Source organism: Mus musculus, chromosome 5 (assembly GCF_000001635.26).
Source record: "Mus musculus strain C57BL/6J chromosome 5, GRCm38.p6 C57BL/6J".
In the NCBI taxonomy this organism is placed as follows: domain Eukaryota; kingdom Metazoa; phylum Chordata; class Mammalia; order Rodentia; family Muridae; genus Mus; species Mus musculus.
In genome coordinates, this window is record NC_000071.6 from 124,238,889 (window position 1) to 124,261,885 (window position 22,997).

At 48.1% G+C, this 22,997-nt stretch overlaps 2 protein-coding genes across 15 annotated transcripts in view; both read right to left on the reverse strand.

Moving 5' to 3' along the window:
• Pitpnm2 (phosphatidylinositol transfer protein, membrane-associated 2) overlaps window positions 1-11,022 on the reverse strand; it is a 131,222-nt gene extending 120,200 nt beyond the window's left edge. For 3 of the 5 annotated variants that reach the window (XM_030254223.1, XM_030254224.1, XM_006530214.2), the window contains exon 1: window positions 10,540-11,022. The gene's annotated coding sequence lies outside the window, so the exon portion shown is untranslated. Of the gene's footprint in view, window positions 1-9,168; window positions 9,262-10,539 lie in introns of those variants that run through there. The other 2 variants (NM_011256.3, XM_006530215.4) reach the window with 2 other exon arrangements.
• Window positions 11,023-12,070: 1,048 nt separating this feature from the next.
• Mphosph9 (M-phase phosphoprotein 9) overlaps window positions 12,071-22,997 on the reverse strand; it is a 78,439-nt gene continuing 67,512 nt past the window's right edge. For 9 of the 10 annotated variants that reach the window (NR_102690.1, XM_006530361.4, NM_001081323.2 and 6 more), the window contains 4 exons: window positions 22,047-22,147; window positions 21,080-21,327; window positions 20,058-20,126; window positions 12,071-16,230 (listed from right to left, as the gene is read on the reverse strand). Coding sequence is in view for 8 of the 10 variants with exons in the window: in XM_006530361.4 (XP_006530424.1) it covers window positions 16,129-16,230; window positions 20,058-20,126; window positions 21,080-21,327; window positions 22,047-22,147 (520 nt within the window). In the remaining 2 variants the exon portion in view is untranslated. The remainder of the gene's footprint in view (window positions 16,231-20,057; window positions 20,127-21,079; window positions 21,328-22,046; window positions 22,148-22,997) is intronic. The other variant, XR_001784704.1, reaches the window with a different exon arrangement.

The following is a 22,997-nucleotide window of genomic DNA, read 5'->3' on the forward strand; positions in this document are numbered from 1 at the left end:
GCCTTGATAGAGTATCTACACCCTAAGCAGGTTCTGCTGCTCCAAACGCACTGCCTGGGCATGCAGGGAAACACCCAACTCCTGCCTAAGGGGCCTGTCCCAGTCTGCTTTCTATCGCTGTGATAAATAGCACAACCAAAAGCAACTTAGGGAGTATGGTGGTATGAATAAGCATGACCCCCTATCCCATGGGCTTGCTCGTATCTGAAAGTTTAACCACCAGGAAACAGCACTGTGTGAAAGGGTTAGAAGGACTGGAGGAAGTGTGTCTCTGGGAGTGGGCTTTGCACGGCCTCTGCTCCAGCCCTTCCCCACATGCTGCCATGCTCTCTGCCATGATGGCAGTGGACTAAAGCTCTGAAACTGTAACCTAGCCCCCAACTAGAAGCTTTCTCTTACAACGGCTGCCTTGGTCTACTGCTCTTCACAGCAACAGAACCCGGGCCATGTCAGGGAGGAAAGGGTTATCTCCACTTACGGCTTCCATTGTGAAGGAAATGCAGGCCAGAAACTCAAGCAGGAACCTGGAGGCAGGCACTGAAGCAAAGGCCATGGAAGAATGCGACTTATAGGCGTGCTCCTTCTGGCTTCCTCTGCTAGCTTTCCTATATACCCCAGAACCATCTGCCCAGGAATGGCACTGCTCATGGGGAGCTGGCCTTTTCAAACCAGTCAAGGAAATGCCTCCTCCAAGACTTGACCATCAGCCAGTCTGACAGAGGTCATTCCTCAATTTAGATTCTCTCTTCTCAAATGACTCTAGTTTGTGTCGCTTTGATAAAAAGCTAAACAGACAAGGCTTGAGTCTACAGTTCCTCGTCACCTGTTTCAGCAGCCACAGACCCTTGAGTGCCTCTGCTCAGTAGCCTCTAAGAAGCCGGGTCTAGCTTCCTCCGCTCCTAACCGGCTTCCCACTACCATCTTCACAACACCTTGGGTCCTGTGCTTTCTCTAAGGAGGAAGAAACCAAGATGACTAGACAAGCACAGGAGAATGACGGGGTTGAGGACCCTGGCTCCAGAGGTCTACACGCCCCACCTGAGCCAGCCCCATGTCACTCAGAACCTTTATAAAGTCCCACCTTACCCCCTGCAGAAAGGAGGCCACATACCAGAATCCCTTGGCCTACTGTGTCTTCTCTTTAGGGTAGGAAAAAAACCACTTACTCCCAATTAACTCATCTCCCAGGACCTCTAGACCCACACCTCTGTGCCTGACCTCTGACCTCCAGCAATGTAAGCCTAGAGGACTAAACAACAGGATCAGGACTGGCCTCCAAACTCCATAAACGGAGAGGATCCTAGTGCATGTGAACCTATCTCAGGGAATCTGCTGTCAGGCTACAAAGCCCTCTGGCTTCTTTTTGGAAAGCAAAAAATTCAGACCAAACAGAAGAGGAACTCTATTTCCCTCTTGGAGAAAATTTAAAAAAAAAAAAAAAAAAAAAACATGAAAAGAAGCAACACACACAAACTCAAACTTCGAAGTTCTTTGTACTGTTTAAGTCACAACCAGATACGAAAACACTGGCAGATTAAAAGCAATAACAGCAAAACCCACGGTTTGGTCACTTACAGCAGTGTGACTCAACACAAATAGGTACATGAGGAATGGGGACCTCCTTATGCCTGGAGTCTGAGCCAGCGGCTAACACACTGAGGGCTGGGATTGAAATCGTGAAACGGCATGGGCAAAGCATGACTGAGGACCCACCGGTGCCCTCAGTGCCCTCAGTGCCTTCCTGCTGACCACAGGTCTTGGGGAGTTTCGAACCATGCTAAGGCATCACACAAAGGTGGAGAATCAGCTAGTGGTTCCTTACCACTGCTCCCCAGAGAGGCCCAAGATTCCAAATCAGCACCAAGCCACTCTCGCAGGCACTGCAGCTACAGCCCCTCACCGTGTGTGCGGCAGGGAGGGGGCAGATCTGGGTTCCTTTGTGGTTGGGTTCCCAGGAAAGAGAAGAGCAGCAGCTTCCTAGAGGAATATCCACAGTGGGAAATCTGGAGCCCTGAGTGACCTGGCGGATTATGGTCCAGCTGCTACCTGCATGAACTCAAGTAGAAGTCACACCACGCCAGACCAGCAGCACAGCCTCTGGCGAATGACCTGGAGTTCAGCCCTTGAGTGCTAATCCCACCCCACTGTCCTGTGCCCAGCCCTATAATCCCAGGGCTTCTAGGACAGGGGATGCCACTGCTCCTTGTGGAAAGGTCAAACTCTTGTATTTTCCCAGTCCTCCTCTGGAGCTCTCCTATTTATTTGACTCTAAATTCCTCCCCTCCCCTGGCCTCCCACTGGAAAGTCAGACAGAACATTCTTCAGGAAAGGGCTGGGTTGGGTAGGAATAACCAACGTGAAATGAAAAAAAGCTAGTCAAGTCAGGAAACGTGACTCTCCGCTACCCAAGGAATGCAGGACGAGCAGCACCGGTCAACAGTCACTGCCGTGAACTCACGACGCTTCTGTGTGTCACCCACCGCTGGGAACTGACATCAATCTGGCGCTCTCAGTCACTGGATGGGCAAGAAGCTCGGCTGCTCTGCTCGCTAATGGCAGGAATCTGTGACACACATCCCTTGCCACCCCCAGCAGCCAGTGCTCAGGCTCTGTGGCGCCTGAGTGTAAATTAGCAAGCTCCTCACTACCTTAATACAGATTGTGCTCTGGGCCAATTAAACGAGCTACTTCAGGACTATGCTTCGTTGTATTGGAAAATGTCAAGCACGGGGGGAACATGCAGTCTTAGGTGACGCATGTCCAATTGATGGCCGAGCAAGGGAGAGTGCTTTCGGAACTCTAGAGGCTTTTGTTATTAATGGTGTTTTAGTGTTGGGTTCTTAAACACATCAAACAAATTTCCTTAGACTGGTAGTTACTGACTGCCACAGGGGAAGACTGTGGGCCTCCCACCTCCCAGATGGTCCAACCACAATAAACGCTGGGCCTGTCAGATGCACAACACTGACGAACTAATTGAAATATGCTGCAGAGAGCAAACCCCACATAAACGTGAAATCACTGCCTCCCTGCGCTGTAGCCCACCGACTTGCCTGTGTGTCTGGCTAGCCCTGCTGATGGAGTGCCCCCGCCCCACACCCCCAAGCCTTGTTGATGTTCGCTTTTCAAAAGACTTAAATGCTTTTTTTTTCAGTGTGATTACCCAAGTGAGAAAAAGTCTAATTGCAAAAAAACGTTTGCTTTCTCTTCCCCATTGAAAAGAAAAAAGAAAATCCAAGAGTCAGTTCTTACAAAGTGGCAAGAAAAGCAATTATGGCCTTGGGCAGAGGAAGGGAAGTGTGTGCTGTCCTCAGGAGAGATAGATAAGCAGGGCCTGACCACGGGGCAGCCCTACCCCTGGGCCAAGGGGAACTGCTTCTCCTGAAGGACACAGGAATGTCCACCCAGTCCTACTCAGTACCCACTTCTGACAGGACTCTCATGTTCCCTTGAGTCCTCCTCAGGGGACCGGGAGTTATAGGACCTGATGCCCAATCCTAGGAGGAAAACACTAGGAAAGAGGAACAGCCTGGGCAGACCCAGGCAAGAAAGGTCCTTGCCGGGAGCCTCTCTCAAAGCAAGCCCTGGGGATTAGGAGCCCTGGGGAAGGAGCAGGACCTGGAGACCCATGAACTTTGAATAGGAATCCAGAGCATCTTTGGGAAGATTCGGTTGTGAGCCTGAGTTTCAGAAACTCTAGCTTGGCCTGAATACCTCCTTGGGAAAACCACTTCTTTAGGAGGTGAAAACCCACCCACCCCCGGCAGCTTGTAACAAGGGTCAGTTCTGTCACAGGCGGGGGCTGGGCTGCTGTTATCTCATGTGTGAGTACCTGGTCCTTCTCTGCTTTTGGAGAAGGGAAATAGGCCCTGTCCAACAGAAAGTGGGACTTTCTGGAAGAAGGAAAGAAAAGGGCAGATAGGCCTCCTTTTTTCAGCATCTATGATAACAAGCACACATGAGAATCTGCCACCAGCCAGGTCCTGAACTCCTAACCTTCATTCGCCAAGCACAGGCTATGAAGCAGCAAGATTCCCTGACAGATTTCCAGGATGTCAGGGCCACCATTATTGGGGGACTGCATACTTGTAAACGCATTTAGTCACCAAGACCTACTTCTCAGGCTGGAGAGATGTCTCAGAAGACTTGGGTTAGATTCTCAACAGCCACGCCCTGATGTGGGGACTTGCGGGTTCTTTGGGAGGTCGGTTGGGTGGTGTTTTGCTGGGCCACTCCCTGGAAGGAACCTTTCATCCGAGTGGACATAGGCGTGAAAGGCTCAGGCTGACGCCTGACGGAACGTTTCCCTGAAGCAGACACAGCAGAGAGGACGTTCTGCTAAAGCACAGGAAAGGAGACGTGGTGAAGGACTCTTTGCTAAGGACAGCCATATGCAGGTCCGCTTCACATGGATACCTGAGCTGCATTTGTCGGGACTCCAAAGAGAGAAAAACACACCAAGAAACTTCTGGCAGTGTGCTGCAGTTTGTTGCTGCTTCCAAGGCCCTGTGCTGACAAGGCCCATGCTGAGACAAGACACATGCTGAGACAAGACACATGCCCAGGCAAGAACCATACTGAAATAAGACACGTGGAGGACACGAGAGGGTTGGAGGGTACAACTAGGACTCCACGGAGTGACAGAGACTGAGCTTGGCTTACTGGTACAGTTAATTGTGCAAGGCTTGTGGGTCTCTCATCTTCACTGATCTTTGCTTCCCTGAGAGAGACACAACCAAGAACTTCTCCTGGTGTTCCTGTGGGTCCCTCCTACTGGCTCCAGATGAGACTGAGGCCTGGCTGTCCAACTAGGTCCTGTCACCGATGTTGCTATCCTGACGCTACTGAGCTGGACTGCTGGTGTACCCTCAAGCTGGATGGAGCTGCCACCGCCTGCCAACCTGTGAACTGAACTGCCAATTTCCAGACAACACAGATGGGAGTTGCTCCAAAGAACTTTTCTAAACAGGCCCACTTCCCCTGTATCTTCCTTTTCCACTACCTCTGGTGGGTGGTTGGCTACAAGGGAGGTTAAAGCATTTTAAAAACCATCATTAAAAATAAGATTTTAAAAAATTAAAGTTACAGTGACCCATTGGCTCAAAACTACCTGCAACTCTGCTCCCAATGCCCTCTTTTGGCCTCCTCGGGCACAGGACACACATGGCATATGTCCATACAGACAGACACACATAAACATAAGTAAAAATAGCTTGGTTTGTGTTTGTTTTTTTTTTTTTAAAGAGAAAGATCTATTTGTAACTCCTAATCAAGGCTCCAACTGTCTTCAAGGTCATTTACAAACTTCTACAGATGGCGAACGTGGCCTGCCTGATATGCGGGTTTCCCACTGAGGAGGAGCAAGGTGATGGTCCACCGTCTGTCTCTACTCTCATATTGTAAATGAGTGCCCTTCTGTGGTTGGTTCAGCGCCATATTGTTTTGCATGTCTGTGAGTTCTGTTGATCTTGTTGTTCAGAATGCCTCCAGCACGGGGCTAGAAGCACTTGTCTGGAGACCCTGAGCACGGGTTATGACGTGTAAAGAAAATGCGTGTCAGATGAGCTCCCTTCAGGCCTGAGCCACAGTGAGGTGAATGTCAGTGAACCAGCGATACATCCTAAGCCAGATGTTTTCTAATAGAAATACACATTAAATAAGTTGATGTGTCCAGTGATTGATGAAAAGATCTATCAACAGATGCTGCCAGGAACCTAACCCTTTACTCTCCTAAGCAAAGGTTCAACGTCCGCCAGTTTAGGGACCAGTGTGACTTTGGACAACAAAAGTACTTTGACTAGGACATCTCAACTGTCCAGGTAACCACGATGCACGATGGATTCTCCTCTTACAGCAGTGGTGGCTCTACAGGGCCAGCTGTTTCCATGCCTGCAGATGGTCCAAACATCCAATGGGGGGGGGAGGGGGCTTCGGCCCGGAGTTCAGAATCCGCCTCTGGGTCTCCCCTGCTGTACTGTACCCATGATTCCTTGTCCTCTCTCCACAATACAGTGACGGGGTGGCAGAGGGAGGTGACTCCAGAAGAAAGCTGTGTGGACCGGGCAGGACTTCAGGAAGGAGCAGGCACTGTGGCACTTCTTTGTCAACGTTGTCATTTCCCAAGGTTGTAGCTTGGGGTTTTGATTGTTACCGGATCCCTGCCTGCTGCTGTTGGTTAACTTCCATTCTGTCCTCTGGCAAGGGCAACTGTGGCTATGAGTAATTTCAGCAGACGTCAGCCATGCGCCTCTTCACAGCTCTCTGTGTCCACACCATAAAGGTTTAGCTGAGGTCTATCCCAGTGTTTGCTGGGCTGGGCCTAAGGAAGTCAGCACCTTCTACTCATTAGCAGACTTAAGTGTGGCCACCAGCAGACTCAAAGCTCTGAAGACGACTCACTGTCAAACAGGAACCAGGCTGATAGTGTGGTCCTGGGACATCCCTGCCTCTCATTCCTAACAGCAGCCCCCAGCCCACCTCCTGCATCATCAGAGGAGATTTCCACCAGCTTCACCCATCAGGTTTCAGAGCAATTTCCCACTCCTTGGCCCAGAAACCCTGCTCTGATAGAGTCATGGGAACTTCCCTAGAGTTTAAACAAAGCCCTATATATGTCTTTGTCATTGTATGGCTGGTCAAAGTCCTACCTAACCACCATTACCTCCATTTCCCGGCCCACCCCATACATTTCCTACTAGAATGGAATGTATCCTTTAAACTATAAGCCAAAATAAATCTTTCATCTCTTAAGAAACAATTCTCCGAATATAGCCCTCCTGGGAAGCCACCCCTGGGGGGGGGGGGGCTTTCTTCAAACCACACTACGAGTCCGAGTAAGCATCAAGTGAGATGCTATTCACCATATCCAATTCACATCTGTCCGCTGTTGTGGAGAAATTTATTGTGATGGCTCACACAGAATATATGGATCATGTAGGTGCAATGGCACATACCTTTAACCGTCAAGTTTGGTTGGCTGGGGCAAGAGGATCTGAGTTTAATCCCCGGAGCCCATATAAAAAGCCAAGCATGGTGACGCATGCTTGTAAGGCCACCACTGGGGAGGCAGAGACAGTGGGAATCTCTAGGGCTCACCAGGCCAGTCAGGCCAGCCTACTCTGCAAGTCTCTAGCCAATAAGACACCTTGTCTCAAAATACTTCTCGGGTAGAAAGCACCCGAGAAGTGACAATTGAGATCCTCTGATCTCCACGTGCAACGCACACACACACATCCATCCATATGCCCACATCAACACATGTATGAAAACTAAGACTATAAACAGATTAACACACAGAGACAGACAGACAGACAGGCAGGCAGGCAGGCAGTAAAGTAGAACTAAATATGCAGACTCTAAGGTGTAATTGCCACATGGGGATAATGTGTTATTGCATGCTGAGTATGCAGAATGCCAATGAGGAAAATAATAATCAGTAGCAAAAACCAGAACCAAAGCCAGCGTGGTATTAAGGCAGAAGAAGTGGTATAGATCCCAGCAGAGTCTGACCAAATCAGCTGACTCTTCTATCTCTCAGCTTCTGTCTCTGGAAAAATGGGAGGTTTAGGGACAATAGCAGGTACTGTGTGCAATGTGTGTATGTGTGAGCCATTACACACTGGAGCTCAGAGGACATAAACAGTCACTGCTGCCTTACCCATTCTCCTTCTTGGTATCACAGGAAAAGCAGCCTAGTTTCCCAGGGAAGACAAAGTGTGCCTGTCCCTAAACTCTAAAGAAAAAAAAAAGCAAACAAAAACCCACCAGGACTGGAGAGATGGCTCATCAAGTAAGGTACTGGCTTCTCTTCCAGAGGACCCAGCTTGAATTCCCAGCACCCACAAAGCAGCTCCCAACCCTCTGTAACACCAGTTCTGGCCTCTGTGGGCACCAGGCACGCATATGGTGTACGGATATGCCTGCAGGCAAAACACCCATACACGCAAAGCAATTTAAATAAACCTTTAAAAAAAAAAAAAGAACCACAAACATTATTTTCCATATGGAACATTGTAAGAAGCTGTCAACAAATGGGTTGACCTCAGATGAGGTTTTAGAAGAAATCAGATCAGAATCTGTCCTGGCTCTATTTGAAAATATCCCTGGATATCCAATAAAGGCTTAATAAGCATCAATAACATGACCTAAAAGTTACTGTTAAGTAATTTGGGGGTTACTGCGTGCAAAGGGTTGATTGATCTCTCCTGAGCAGAGCTGAGAGCTGATCTGCAGCTACCTGATGGCTTCCTTGGGGTGGTCTTCCTGGTCATCAACATCACCCTCTCCTGCCGGTGGCAAATGGCACTGCCCGCGAGCCTATCCTTGCCCCCCCCCCCCCTTGCAGAAGCACATAGTCCCTGGGCTCTTCCCAAAGCAGCAAGACACCGATCTTGAAGCAACAGATGTTCCCTCTGCTAATCTCTACAAATAACTGCACATACTTCATTACTGGCTCTTCTTAAAGATGAAGCTGGGAAGCCTCAGCGGCATGGGCTGTTTAGGAAATCTGCCTGGTAGTAAGAGAGCCTTCTGGATAGGGAGGAAGGCAGCCTGAGAGAAGGGACTGCTCGAATAAGAACTATAACAAAGGAGGGCTCTTGGTTATCTCTCACGCTGTCTAGACAATTTTCCCTCAGTGCCTGTTGGGTGTGAGGCACCGGGGGGCAGAGGAATAGGATTTAGCCCCGACCATCTGCGAAGTGATGGCCTTAGCAAAGAGGCATGTGGAAACAGAAGCCTTCTTTCATCTGGTAACTCCAGATTAGGCCAGCTCAAGAATCAACCTCCTCCAGTCAAGGCCGGGGAAGACAAGACTAGCTCAGTCTCCTGCAGGGAAGAGGTGAAAAGGCACAAGGAGACTTGGCTCAAGGGAACCTGGAGGGCTGGAACTCAGGAGTGTGACCAGTGACACATCAGAAGGGAGACGGCGAGAATAAACAGAGATAAACATGGAATTTTAGATTCTATAAGAAACAACCAAGACCAAGAAAAGCCACTCAACTCACTAACTCACACAGCAAGTTTAGGGAAAGACAAGCACAGCATCCAGCCCCCCTGGATACCTCAACTCCCATTCTCTACCCTGAACCTCTCAAGTATTCCCAGGAAGGGAAGAGAAGGGAAAGCCAGCTGCCCATGCAACATTTACCACCTAGAGAATCGACCTACCGCCAGGCCTTGGTCATCTCCACAGCAGGGAATGTGCTGTCCCAGTCTTTTGGCAAAGTCACTCCCTCTGAGAGCAGCCCTTCCAAGTCATTGTGTTTCTCTGCAGTGGGAGTGGTCTGTGCACCTAGTACAAACCCAGAACGCGGCTTCTTCATAAGAGAAAAGAATGTGACCACAGCAGTCCAGGAACCAAAGCTCAGGGAGGCAATGCGGGCTGCACACAGTGGGGCTGACCACAGTGGGCGCCCCTACGCGAATCAAACTCCACCTAGGAGCATACAAGCCAGCCCCGAGGAGTTAAGCTAGGCACAAAAGTATCTGAGAAGGCAGACAGAGTTACACTGATAAAAAGGCTGTAGGGAGTTCAAAGCAGAGATGGGAGCCCAGGGCTGGGTGGTGTCAGCCATACATTTACTTCTTGAGGGAGGGGCTGTCCCTATCTGTTGGGGTGACTCTCAGATGGGGCAGAGGTGAAAACTGGCATGCTCAGTTATGGTCTCTTGAAGAATCCAGTTTGGGGAGATAGGTAGGCCTAAGAGTTTCAGAGATATAGAGGAGAATAAAGGGAGGAATCCCGGGATTTCAAGGCGGATGCAATAAGGCTACTTTAAAGGGGCATAAAGCTAGAGGCCTGGCCTTCAAATGGCATTTGTACAGAATTTTTACTTGGGATGAGCATTTAGGATGAGGGAGATGGTAGTTGTATACATCGGGGGGAAGGGAGCATTTAAGTTTCCCTCTGGCTAGCCCCCCTTTCGGTCTTTTCCACGGTAGGAAGGAATGTGGGGTCGGTGGGAAAGGAAGTCGCCACCCTGCGCTGACATTAAGAGCCTAGGATCTCTCAGGACCTCCGGAAAGGGAGCTTTGGGATGGAAAGGGGCCACACCCCATCCTTAGGCCCCAATGCCCACCCAGTGTGGCAAGACTGCAGGGATGTCCTGCTGTATGGATGCAGGAGAAACCCTGAGCATGGCTCAGCCTGGCACTTCCTGCCAGCTCCAGAGAGTGGGGGGTCTCCTGGGACAAGCCTTGCCCAGCCAACACACCTGCCCCTTGACCCGCTGTGACACTTGTCCTCTGGGGGAGGGGAGGGGGGGAGGCGGGGAGGAGGGGGTCCCCCACAGCTGAGCAGTCGAGGACTCAGCACTAACAGTCTGAACGGGGAGGGGACGGTCACTAAACGACACCCGGGGCGGGGATCCCACGCCTCACGCGCTTCTCCCAAGCGGCGTCCCGAGGGCCGGACAAGCGGGATAGCAGGCCGCGCGCGCGCACGGTTGCCCGGCACTGCGGGCTCCCCCGGCCCCGGAAGGGCTGCCGTCCTCCCGAGCCCGTCCTCCCGCGCGTCCTCCCGCCCGCTCGCTCACTCACCCGCTCGGCGGGCCGCGCTCCGGGCTCCTCGGCTGCCGCCTCACGCCGCGTCCCGGGCAGCGCGGGCTCCACGGCCCCGGCCGGGCCGGCTGCACCCCGTGGCCCCGCGCGCCCCCGCCGCCAGCTGGTCCCGCGCGAGCGTCCGGACGGCGGCGGGCATGCTCCGGGCCGGCGGCGGTGGCGGCGGCGCACGTGTTGGCGCGCGACTCGGGCCGCTGGCCGCGGTGGCCTTCGGTGAGCGCGGGCTTGACGGGGGGACGCGGGCCGGGCCGGGCCGACTGGAGCGCTCTGAGCCGCGGCGCCACCGCCGTGCCCCCCACGCGCCTCAGCGGCCGCTGCCTCCCGCGCGCGCCGGCCCGGCTCGCATTCCCTCAGTGGCGGCGGCGGCAGCGGCGGGCGGCGCCTCTTCAGGCCGCGCGGGGGAGCGGCGGGGGCGCGTCGTGGAGGAGCCGGGCCGCCGCCTGCGCCGGAAGAGCCGCTCCGACTCTGGCCCCGCACTGCCGAGCCCGCGCGCGGGAGGAGGGCGAGGGGCGACCGCGCTCGGGGAGGGACCGGGGGAGCTGGCAGCGGCTTCGGGGTTTTGTTTTTTTTGATTAAACTCCTCCGGAGACGGGCAACACTCTTAAGGAACAAGGAGTGGGGAAAGCCACGGAGCGCTGGGAAGACTAGGGGCGGGCAGGCCCCACGCTAGGTCCTTGTGGAAACCCGAGGTCTCTGCCTCCTGCCGTAGAGTCCTTTGCACAAGACTCCCGGCGAGAAAAAGTAAAAAAACGCCCGCTGGCCATCAGCAGAGGGAGTGGTGGCCGCTCGACAGGGTGTGTAGCTCAGGTCCCCACCTCCCAGACTGCAGGATCAGGTCCAGAACAAGCTTCATCCCCATGCTCTTCTCCCATAGGGCGCGCCGGTTGTCACATTAAAAGACCAAGCGGGTCCTTGGTGAGACTCAAAAAAAAAAAAAAAAAAGCCAAGGGTTTTTTGTTTTGTTTGGTGGGTTGCACAATGACAATCCTGTTTGTTAAAACTTGAAGTCATGGAACTAAGAAAAGCAAAAAAAAATCTAACACCTAGTGATGATTACCATATGGACAAAAGAGACAAGCCCGCTGCTTGTCACTGGACACTGCCCCCAAGACAATATTCAGACAAAGCCAGGGAGCAGAGGGCCACACCAGGTGTTCATCTCCTCGGGCACAGTGGAGACAGCAAGGACTTGGAGAGGGAGTTTTATGGAATGTGATGTCCACATCCAGACAAGGGAAGATGTTCGCTAAATACTCCTACTGTGAAGTCACCAAAAGGTGCCCTAAGGTGTATTTAGAAACACTGTTACTTACACACACACACACACACACACACACACACACACCTAGGCTGAGGCTCTATGCCACTGGTTGCCTGGAATTTATTTCCTGTATTAATTTTAATATTCTCAAGACTATTAACCAAACCATGCAGCTCCCAGGACTTGAAGACCATCATTAAAATCCAGCTCTCCCAGACAGTATGAATAAGCTCACAGATACCACGAAAGTTCATGTCCACAAATATTTATTGAGTGCAAAAAGCACGATGGAAGGTGCTAGAATATGGTCCCTGCTCTCACGGAGCTCACAACTTCAGTACTCCATCCAGGATCTGACCAGATTTAAAAAACAAAACAAAACACACAACAAGCACTTGTCTGACCAGCAGCAGCACTGTAGGAAGCAGTAACTGATTGTCACATTGTGGGTCACTGTCACAGTTCAAGTGTACAATGGAAGTAAGACAGGATTATCTTTGAACTCTGTAGTCACAGTGAAGGCAAGGCAGGCAATGATCAGCAGATGCGTGGTTATGGCTTGACTCTTCGCGTAGCTGAGGGCTCTTGTGAAACAACGGGCAAACCAGATGGAAGAAAAAAGCTAGCAAGGTCCTAAGAGCCCTGCACTAACCTAACACGGGATGAAAAGTCCATATTGCTCTTGGCAGAACAGGAAATCATTTCTGGCAAAATCTGTGCACCACCAGGGCTTTAATCAGACTGGCAACATACAAAAGTGTGCGTGACCCACTGATGAATGTAACTTCCGAGGGTCCCCGCCTGTCAGTTACTTTTTTAAGGTTCTTAGAGACTCGCAGCACAGAGTTGCACATTTAAAATTAGTGAACACTTTTCTTAGGATATGAGAAATTTCAGATGATGAGAATTTGGATTTACTACATATTTGGGTGCAGGGTTCAAAAGACAAGCAGAATTTGGCAAAGCACCTGGCTTCCCTAGGTTAAAAGGGTAACACTAGTCTTGTTTTAAGTCCATATTTATGTCTGGCACTCGATGGCAGGCCCCTCTTGCAGGTGGTCGACAGCTTTTAGAGGTCTAATCATGGAACTTTTGAAGGAAACGGTACTGTAGTCAAGCCAACATTAAACCATAGTGGAAAGAAGTCAATATTTATACTCAATAAATCCCATTCATCCATTTAAATCAAAATGCTTTCTGAATTTACATTTGATGGGTTAACTTTTTATAATTTTCAGTCAGCTAATAAATAAATAACATACCAAGGATTTCATTTAAAATCCAAGAAAACCCTTGATTTTATCAAAGAGCAAAGATAACATAGACCACCTAACACAAATGACAACCCAATGTAGTGACTGTACAAAATCATCAACCTTAAAAAGAAATCACTGGGTTGGGAACATAGCTCAGTGGCAGAGTTGCCTAGCGTGTGCAAGACCCTAGTATGCCTTAAAAAAAAAAAAATCATGAGGCCAGAAAGATAGTTTAGTGGTTGAGAGCACTGACTGCTCTTCCAGAGGGCCTAGGTTCAATTCCCAGCACTCACATGTCAGCTCACACCACCAATGCACATAAAAATAAATAAATCATTTTTAAAAATCACTATTTCAACATCGCAGGAACTGGCTAATCTGAATCGTGCTGTTCGGTGCACACTCACTTCACACTGGCCGATCTGCACTGAAAGGATTCTCCTATCCTTTGGTCTCTACACTGAGGAAAGCAGGCCTGAGCCAGGGTGTGGCCCGGGATTGTCTGGCTCCAAATCTCCCTTCTCTGGTCTCTATCAGCAGTGCTTTAGCTCTAGCTAATGCGACTCCTGGAGCCATCCCTCAAAGCTCCCGCAGAGTGGCTTTGTGAGAAGAGAGGGGCACAGCTCCACAGCTGGAGAGTTTATTTTCTATGTACATGTTAAAAGGCACTTCTCAGAAGCTGCAGGCTCACTGAGATTGGTTTGTTTTTTGTTTTTTTTTTAATACTAGCTGCAGTACATCCCAGCATAGAAACAGTTTGCCTCTCTTGGGTAACAGATGCTCTTTAAGACTGCTACCCTGCCCACTTTTAGGCTGAGCTGCTTTTTAGCTGAGTGTTCATAAGATACGCATTACTCAGGGCAGAGGCAGCTGCAAGAACTTCCCTTGGTGTCTTTCTTTATAGCTGTGAGGAAGAAAAGAATGAAATTTCTTTTTCAAATAAGTAATTGATAGTTTACATCTATTACACACTTCAAAAACCAAAGCTTACGCTTTCTAAGGAGCGCAGATGTTCTGATGGCGTTTAACACCTTTTTTGGAATTAGCCAATTATAGGCACCCAAGAAGATAACTCCTTGGCAAGATAAAGCTAGTGGCAATTTCTTCTTCTTCAGGATGCAGTTGACTATACAATGGGAGGAGGGAACGATGAGACACACGGGAGCACTGTCAGCTTGTTCGGGCAGTCACGTTTGTTGGTGCCAGCGCACGTGCCCTCACACACGAGGCAAGCACGCTACCACCACGTGGACAACACTCTCAGCTTGTCAATTCTGCATATCACATGGAAGGACATATTAAAAAATAGACTATTCCTTTGTAAGTACTCATCACAACTATACAAGATCTTGCTTAAAAAGAACCTTTTTTTTTTTACTGTAACATAATTTTTAAAAGGCTGAAAGAAAAATCAAGAATAAAGGCACTTGCTTCTAATGATAGGAAATCCTGATTAAGCCAGCCTTCCCTAGTTACTGAAGAGGAGCTCAGGGGTTAGGGATTATCCCAAGGGTCCCTTCCTGCCTGAGAGTCCCAAGTTGAACAGGGCATAGGTGAAGCTTTGGCGAGAAAATGCTCGGAGACAACCTGAACCTGCTGAGACACATACGCTGTAATGGAGCTGCCTGAATGCCTTGGGTCACTCTAAGTAGTTTCTCATCGTGGAGAAAGAACTCAGGGGCAAACCAAAATCAAAAGCCTGAGCCCTGGCCCTGTAAATCAACTGTGAGAGCTCAGACGACTCTGTCTGCAGACTCAGAGCACAAATATGTGGGTGCTGGGTTCGCACTGGTCACCAGAAAGTGAGTGGGTGAGCAGCCCAGACATCACCAATAGTCGCAACACAGACAGGATACTTGCTGCTCCTAGCTGGGAACAGCTTCTCCTGCCCACACAGCGCTCTTACAGAGAATTAGGGAATGGCACCCAGGTGACGGGTTAAAGTCTGCCGCAGGGCCCTGGGGAACACACATCCTCTGTCCATTACCAGGCAGGGTAGAGTGCTCTGAGCGCAGACCAATGGCTCTTACCGTGGAAGTGCTTTTCTCTTTGGCAAGGGTGGGGGTGGGTGGGTCAGGTAAGGTTAAGAGGGTGAAACTGTTCCGACGATGACTTTGGGAGCTAAAGCTTTATGCTTAATGGAAACTGGAGCCACCCTGGGAACAGCCCAAGATGGGTCACAATGTAAAGCATGAATGACGCACGGGCAGAAAACCCAGCTATCCACCTGCCACTTCCAGCTCTAATCATTTTCTTTCCTCACAAACAAAATTACTGTAGAGAAATAAGTTATATTTGCGTAGTTTTTAAAGTCTCCAGCACTCAAGAACTACTTTTTTTTTTTAACCATTGACTTACTGGGGTGGGAAGGGATGTGAACGTGCCAGTGTGTATGTAGAGCTCAGAAGACAACTTGAGGGAGTCGTTTCTCTCTTTCTAACGCGTGGGTCCTGGACCTTAAACAGGTCTTCAGGCTTAGCGGCAAGCACTTTTACCTGCTGAACCTTCTTGCTGGCCCAATTATTCTACTATTCAAGGCATGTGTTTCACATAGGAATTGTGTTATCATTTCTTAAAAACTACTACAGAACCTCAATGCGAACTATACTATAATATTCTAAATATCTAGCATGTCAGTCTATCCTTATGGAAGCTGCTAAGCATTTATTTTAAAAATGAATTATGTTTACAGTGTAGAACAAGTTTATAAACCCAGTGTGCAAAGTTCATTGTAAAAGGGTAACACTATTTCTTTACAAACAAGCTGCCTCCCCAGGTACATTTCCTTCTTGTTGATAGAAATTGGAGACATATGCTATTTAAAAATAATGCTTTTTAAATAGTAAAATATACAAGAGGTTCCTGAGCATAACAAAAATATCTTGAAAATATGTGGCCATTTTAAGTATAAAATAGCAGGTGTAAGAATAGCATGACTGTAAAACTACCGTCTGAAGGCTTATAAACAGTAGAAAAGAGCTGGCCTTTTCCCAGTGCATAATTGTTACATTAGTGCAAACAAAAATGTCTCAAGTTTAATGGCTACCAGTCTCAAAGATTTGCAGAGCTGCGCAAAACATGAAACTTCTTGAGGGTCATTCGAACTGAGCCCAGTTCACGGTTGATCTTTTCCAAACGATCTTCCAAGGCCTCCTAGGTAAAAGCAATGGGAAAGGTCATGAGAATCCTCCTCAAACTCTCTGGGTCTACAGTCAACAACCGCACCTACAGACGTTAGGTTGGTGAAAAAATGGCAGATTTTACTTTCTCCACAATCATCTTTTTTTTTTGAGACAGGGTTTCTCTGTGTGGCCTTGGCTGTCCTAGAACTAGCTCTGGAAACCAGGCAGGCCTCAAAATCAGAGATCTACCTGTCTCTGCCTCCAGAATGGTGGGATAAAAATCACGCGCCCCCCACTGCCCGGCCAACAACTCTTCTCAAACTGAACAGTGGATTGGCTTCTCAGCCCTTCCAAATAAGCAGGGCAATTTAAGGAGCCTCCATCTGCAGGGCACTCTTGGCCATATGGGAATTCTTCACGGCAGAGCAGCCATGAGAGGAGTGACAACGTGAGACTGTATGTGCAGAGCCTAAAGGTGCTCTCCACCGTTTTTCAGAGAGGTGTGCATACTGGATGCTGCTGTAGCCACAGACATACATTCCACATAACCTGACAACTTTAAAATGTTACTGGAGACTTCAAGAAAAAAGATTTAATAATTAATGATGAAGAAATGCAGCTAATGATACCTAGAATATATATTTACCATCCTAGATAATATATTCCATATGGACTCAAGTGGTATCCTAAAATAAAGCCTGTTATGTTTAACAATTTTAATAAAATGATTACATGTCCACACTAAGACAGGTGACCAAAGGGAAGGACCACCCTCTTCTTCCCTGTCCCCTTGTATATGCACATCCTTTTTTGAGGGGGAAAACCTAGTATGGAAGGTTTCAAAGATTGTTCCCTTTGAACTTTCTTGGCATGTTATAATGTGTCTTCTGACAACATCCTCCTAAATTAATGTACAATATTCCTTTGCAAGTAACACATTTCACCAGGAATCTTTCCGTAGAAGTTTAGGTTGCTTCTAATTTTGGACACTATAAATAAGGCTGCAGTACATTTCTTAAACATATCTCTTTGCAGTATCTATAAATACTGCCTTTGCAATCACTGGCAGACAAGGAAGAGAGCATTTTGGTTCAAAGAAAGGCAGATTTCTGCATTCCAGAAAGTCTGGTGATTTGTACTTGCATTGTCTACATGCTATGAGTTGCTTTCAAAAAGGAAATAAAACACCTGATAAACTGGACATGCTCATAACCCCAGAGCTAGTGAGGTGGAGGCAGGAAGCTGAGGAATTCAAAGCCAGCGTAGGACCATAGCTCAAAGAAACTAAAAACTCAACCTACTGATGTAATTAGGGAGGGAAAGAAAGAACTTAAACAATTGTACTAGTGGGTTATCTTATATTTCTCTCTTTTCACTAACAGAAGTCTCTGTAGGGGATGGAGATATGGCTCAGCAGTCAAGAGGACTTCCTGCTCTTGCAGAGGACCAAGGTTTGATTCCCAGCACCCATGTGTTGGCTCACAACAGGCTGTAACTCCAGTTCCAGGGCTATGTGCCGTCTTCTGGCCTCCTTGAGCACCAAGCACACATGTAGCGCACAGACATATATGCAGGAAAAACACCCATACACATGAAATAGTTTTTAAAACTAGTAAAGCCAGGCATGGTGGCACACACCTTTAGTCCTAACACTCCAGGGGCAGAAGAACAAAGATCTCTGTGAGTTCAAGGCCAGCCTGGTCTACAGAGTGAGTTCTAGGACAGCCTGGGCCACACAAAGAAACCCAGTCTAGAAAAACCAAAATTAATTTTAAAAATATAATTTAATAATAACAACAACAATAAAGACAAGCCTGAAGTAGTCCATGCTGACCTTGAACTCAATATATGGTTGCTGATCTTGAATTTTGAATCCTGCCTCCACCTCTCAAACGCTGTACCACATGTGTGTACCACCATATCCAGTTGTGTGTGTGTTGCTTGGGATGGGTTTACACGGTAGACAAATACCAACTTGCTATATCTCCAACTCGCCTTATTTTTTGAGACAGGCTCTTACAGCCTAGGCTGGCATCCAAATTAGGATCCTCCTGCCTCAGCCTGCAGAGTGTAAGGATGGCCTATGCTGAGTGGAGCAGCCATCTCTGCTTCAGTGTGTGATTCTTGAGAGCAGGCTGAGTGTTTCTATCAGTGTTGCTGGAGAAAGGCCTTGTGTGCTACATGAGTTACAACCCCAGCACTGCTCCAGTGAGGCCGGACACCCCTCCCTGGCCCAGCTCTACCCTCCCTTACACACATCCTCAATCCTTTCTCGCTGTCACTTACTTTCTTAGTGACATGACACACATGAAGAGAATCTAACGCCCTTTCAGACGTCCTGTGAGAACAGAACACTGATGTTCATTATGAAAACACACTAAGGATTTCCTAATGAGTTATCACCACATTTCCCTCCGCTTTCCTTGTGAAGTACCATGAGTTTCCCATTGTGAATTCTTCAATGAAATAATGGCGGAAGGGCTCGGCAAGTAAGATGACTTGCCATCAACAAGCCTGGGTTTGATCCTTGGGATCCAAGAAAAGGTGGGAAGAGAGAACCAACTCCACAAACTTGGCATCTACATATGTGTCATGGAACATGAATGCCCCCAACATCATACACACGCAAATACATGTAACAATTAATAAAATCAATTTTAAAAATTAAATTTCATGGATATGGGGATAATCTGACTGGGTCAACTTGTGTCCCCTTCCTCCCCCCACTGCTCTATGTGCAGTCCTTCCAAAGCTGTACATTTAGTCAAAGAGGACAACCTTCCCCAGAGTAGGACCAGTCTTCTCTCAAGGCTATATGAGTAGCTGAGTTTCCCCTGTCAGAACTTGTAAACAAGCCCTCAACAGCAATTCCATTAGCTAGAGAGATGGCTCGGGGATTAGGAGCAATGCCATATGGGTGCTAGGAATTGAACTGATGTACAGACACCAGGCACTGTTACAGTGCACAAATGAACACACAGGCAAACTCATCACATCCTAAACTGACCCTCTGCTCCTGAGGATGGAGTCACATCTCCCTAGCTGTCTTTCCAATCACAGCGCTCACTCCATTTGTGAAGCACAACTGTTGTCAGGGTTTGCTAGATGGAGAGGGTCAGAAGTCACTGACAGATGGCAGTGGAGGAAGATAAGCCATCAGAGAGGAAGGCAGCACCTACTCAGCAATGTAAAATCTGTCACAGGCTTCTGGTGGGCTGAGGGGAACTCCCTAGCATGTCCAAGGCCCTGGGTTATGTTACCAGAGCCTTACCAAATAATAAAATGTATGACATTTGCTACCATGAACAAACATCATTTTTTACATCTAAAGGCAAAAATTAATTTTATTCCTGACAGTAAATGTAGCTATGGAATAACTATAACTATCAAATACTGACTGCAAAGGGTAGCAGCTTTGACTGCTGCATTAGTAACTATGGTGGTATGAATGAGATGGCTCCCATAGGCTCATACATCTGAATACTTGGTCTCCAGTTGGTGGAACTGTTTGGAAAGGATTAGGAGGCATGGCCTTGTTGGGGCGTGACCTTGTTGGAGGTAGGGATGCAAAACTGTGAAAGCTTCCTGCTCTCCCCACTGTACTCTCTACTTCCTGTTTGGTGTCAAGATGTGAGCTCTCAGCTGCTGTTTCAGCCACCTATCTTTCACTTAGCCTTCACAAGACTCTAACCCTCTGGATCTGCAAGCCAAAATAAACGATCCCTTCTGCAAGCTGCACTGGTCATGGTGTATCCCAGCACTAGAAAAGTAACCAGCACAGTGAGCCATGCTCTAAGACTCCTCTCGGAGCACTGCCTCATAGCCACCCTTAACGCAGCTCACACTAAGCTGTCTCACCTGATTGAGTCTTGTTTGTAAAGTGATTCTTCCTCCAGGAGAAGGCATTCGGCTTAGTGCTGCCTCAATCTGTTAACAAGAGAAATTGTTCAAATAAAAACAAAAGAATTCTAGTTACTGGCAGTGAGCTTTCTGAGACAGAAAGGGAAGGAAAGATTTCAGCTTAGTATTTTCTTGTCCATTTTGACAAGTTGCCTCAACAGTGTGACTTCTAGTGCCATCTGATACCCCATGCTACTATATACACAAGGCAAATTCCCCATGATAGATCTGACACAATGATCTCCTTTGTGGTAGTCTGAATAAGAACGGCCCCCATAGGCTCACATAGCTGAATGCTTAGTCATCAGGGATTGAGGTGTGGCCCTGAAGGAGGAAGTATTACTAGGGTGGGCTTTGAGGTTTCAAAAGCCCATTATAGATGGTGGCTCACAACTATCTGTAATGGAATCTGATGCCCTCTTCTGGCACACAGCAGGTATACATGCAGATAGAGCACTCATATCCATAAAATAAATAAATCTTAAAAAAAAAAAAAGCCCATGCCGAGGCCAGAGCAGCTCCCCTTGCTGCCTGCAGATCCTGATGTAGAACTCTTAGCTGCTATTCCAGCACCATGTCTGCATGTATGTCACCATGCTCCATGCCAGGATGATAATGGACTACACATCTGAACCCATAAGCCAGCCCCAATTCAATGTTTTCTTTCCTAAGAGCTGCCTTGGTCATGGTGTCTCTTCACAGCAATAGAACAGTGACCAGAGGATTCTTGCGTTTTACTTTTTTTTCTGTTAGTGGTTTATGCTTGTGTGTTTGGTTTGCTGTTTCTTTTGGAGACAGGGTCTCACAATACAGCCCTAGGCTGGCTATCAACATGTGATCTTTCTGCCCCAGCCTCTCTTGAGCTGAGACACAAACACGTACCAGCAAGCCCAGCCTAGTAAGTCCCTTCCCTAGACATAAGCATTAGGTTCAGAAAAACAATTTTTTAAAGTATTTTAAAATATATTTGTTTGTTTTACCTGGTCTTTTTCTTTTGTAAGTTCATCAAAAAATCGCTCCGTTTCAGCTAGGGTCCTAATCTTCGCTGTATACTCAAAACCGTTGTCCTGTGGTGCTGCTGATCCCGGCTGACACTGCTCCAGGCTGACTGACTTACTCTTCTCCCAGGCTTGTCTCGTGGACACTTTCTTCAGTCCATTTGGTGAGTGTTCAGGACAAGAGCTAGGATTAACAGGGTCATCACTGTTTTTTTCTGAATACTTTTTTTCTGTCAGGAAAGAAAAAAATTTCTTATGTTTCTTATTAATTTTTGTAACAGACTGAATATTCATTAAATACCCAGCTCAACCTCACTTCCTGAAAGGAACTGCTATATGGCCTAAACCTTAGTCATAAGAAGAGAGGCAGCTTTTCCTTCTTCCCCTCCCAGCTTCTTGAGACAGAGTCTCACACACATCCAGGCTACCCTGGAACTCATTGAGTAGCCCAAAATGGCCCTGAAGTCATAGTAACTCTCCTGCTGCAGCCACGAGAGCTGGGATAAAAGATGTGAACCCCCCCCCCCCACACACACACACTGAAGAATACACACTCTGTGCTTTATCGCACAGGAACTCTGGAAGGCACACCCCTGGCTTAATCATTTTTAAAAGTTCTCTTAATGACTTCAAATAAACTTTATGTAAATATAATTCAGTTTCAGAAAAGTTTAAGAACAATGATTTATCACGTTTGGGAGACATGCTCTAAACCCTGAAACACTTAACATTGTTATACAAAGTGACTTCATATAGCTTATAGATTTATTTCAGGGACAGTGTAAAGAGGGGAGCTGTATAGAACTGTCTGGTGGTGACAATCAGCACCCGTACAGCAGGCACAGAGTGAATGCTCAGGCAGAGACCATCTTCAGAGCCTTACAGAGACACCAGAACTTTGGGAAACAAATGCCTCTAGCTATGACCAGTAATTTTTAGGAAAAGATACCTTCTGAGTCATCTAGCAGAAACTGGAGCTGCTTCTTTGCAGTGGTTTGTTGTAACGTGGACACAGGAACGGTATCTAAATCATCCAAAAGGATATCAAATCTAGTGAATGAAGCAAGCGACTCGTGAGAAAAATGTGAAGTGAGTTTCCCTATCTCTCTAGAGAGCTGAGCTGGCACCCTACGAGCTCACAGTCACATGGTTCCTTAAGAGAACGCTAGTCATATTGACTGACAAAGCTGGCACGGAACCTGGCTTTCCTGACACAAAGTTCTATTCCCACATCAGAAGCTTAAAGCGCTGGTGGCTGTGCATCCTCTGTCCTCCATGGCAAGCTTCTGGAACAGGCAGGGCAGGCAGGCAGCACCCAGCTTGCTCAGAAGGTGGGCATGGGGGTCACTGTGCTTAGGCGACTGCGTCTGGAATCCAGTGGTCAAGTCCTTTCCAGTTCGTCACGCACGGCTGGCCTACTTCAGGAGTGGAAACACTGCATCTAGAGACAGGCGCCTGCCACCCTCACACCCACTAGCTGGCACCAAAATGTCCCTAAATCACGCTCCTCCTCAGGAGCACAGAGAGCCTCTTCTACATCTAAACTCTGCTGAGGTGCTGAGGCGACACTTAATGTCCATCAACAGCAAGTTTCCATAGTTAAAAACTATTTCCACACATTCCAATACCTGATTTTTCCATATGATATTCATATAAAGGACCTAAAGCCACAGGGCCCCATGACCGGACAGCTGGAGCCATATTGATGGCTTAAAACCATCGCTGGGGTCAGGAAGATGACTCAGTAGGTAAAGGAACCTGCCTCCAAACCCACATGGTGGAAGCAGAGATCCAGCGCCACAGGCTGTCCTCTGATGTGCACAAATTCACCATGGCACACACACTCGCTCACACACACACACACACACACACACACACACGATCAATAAAATGTTTTTAA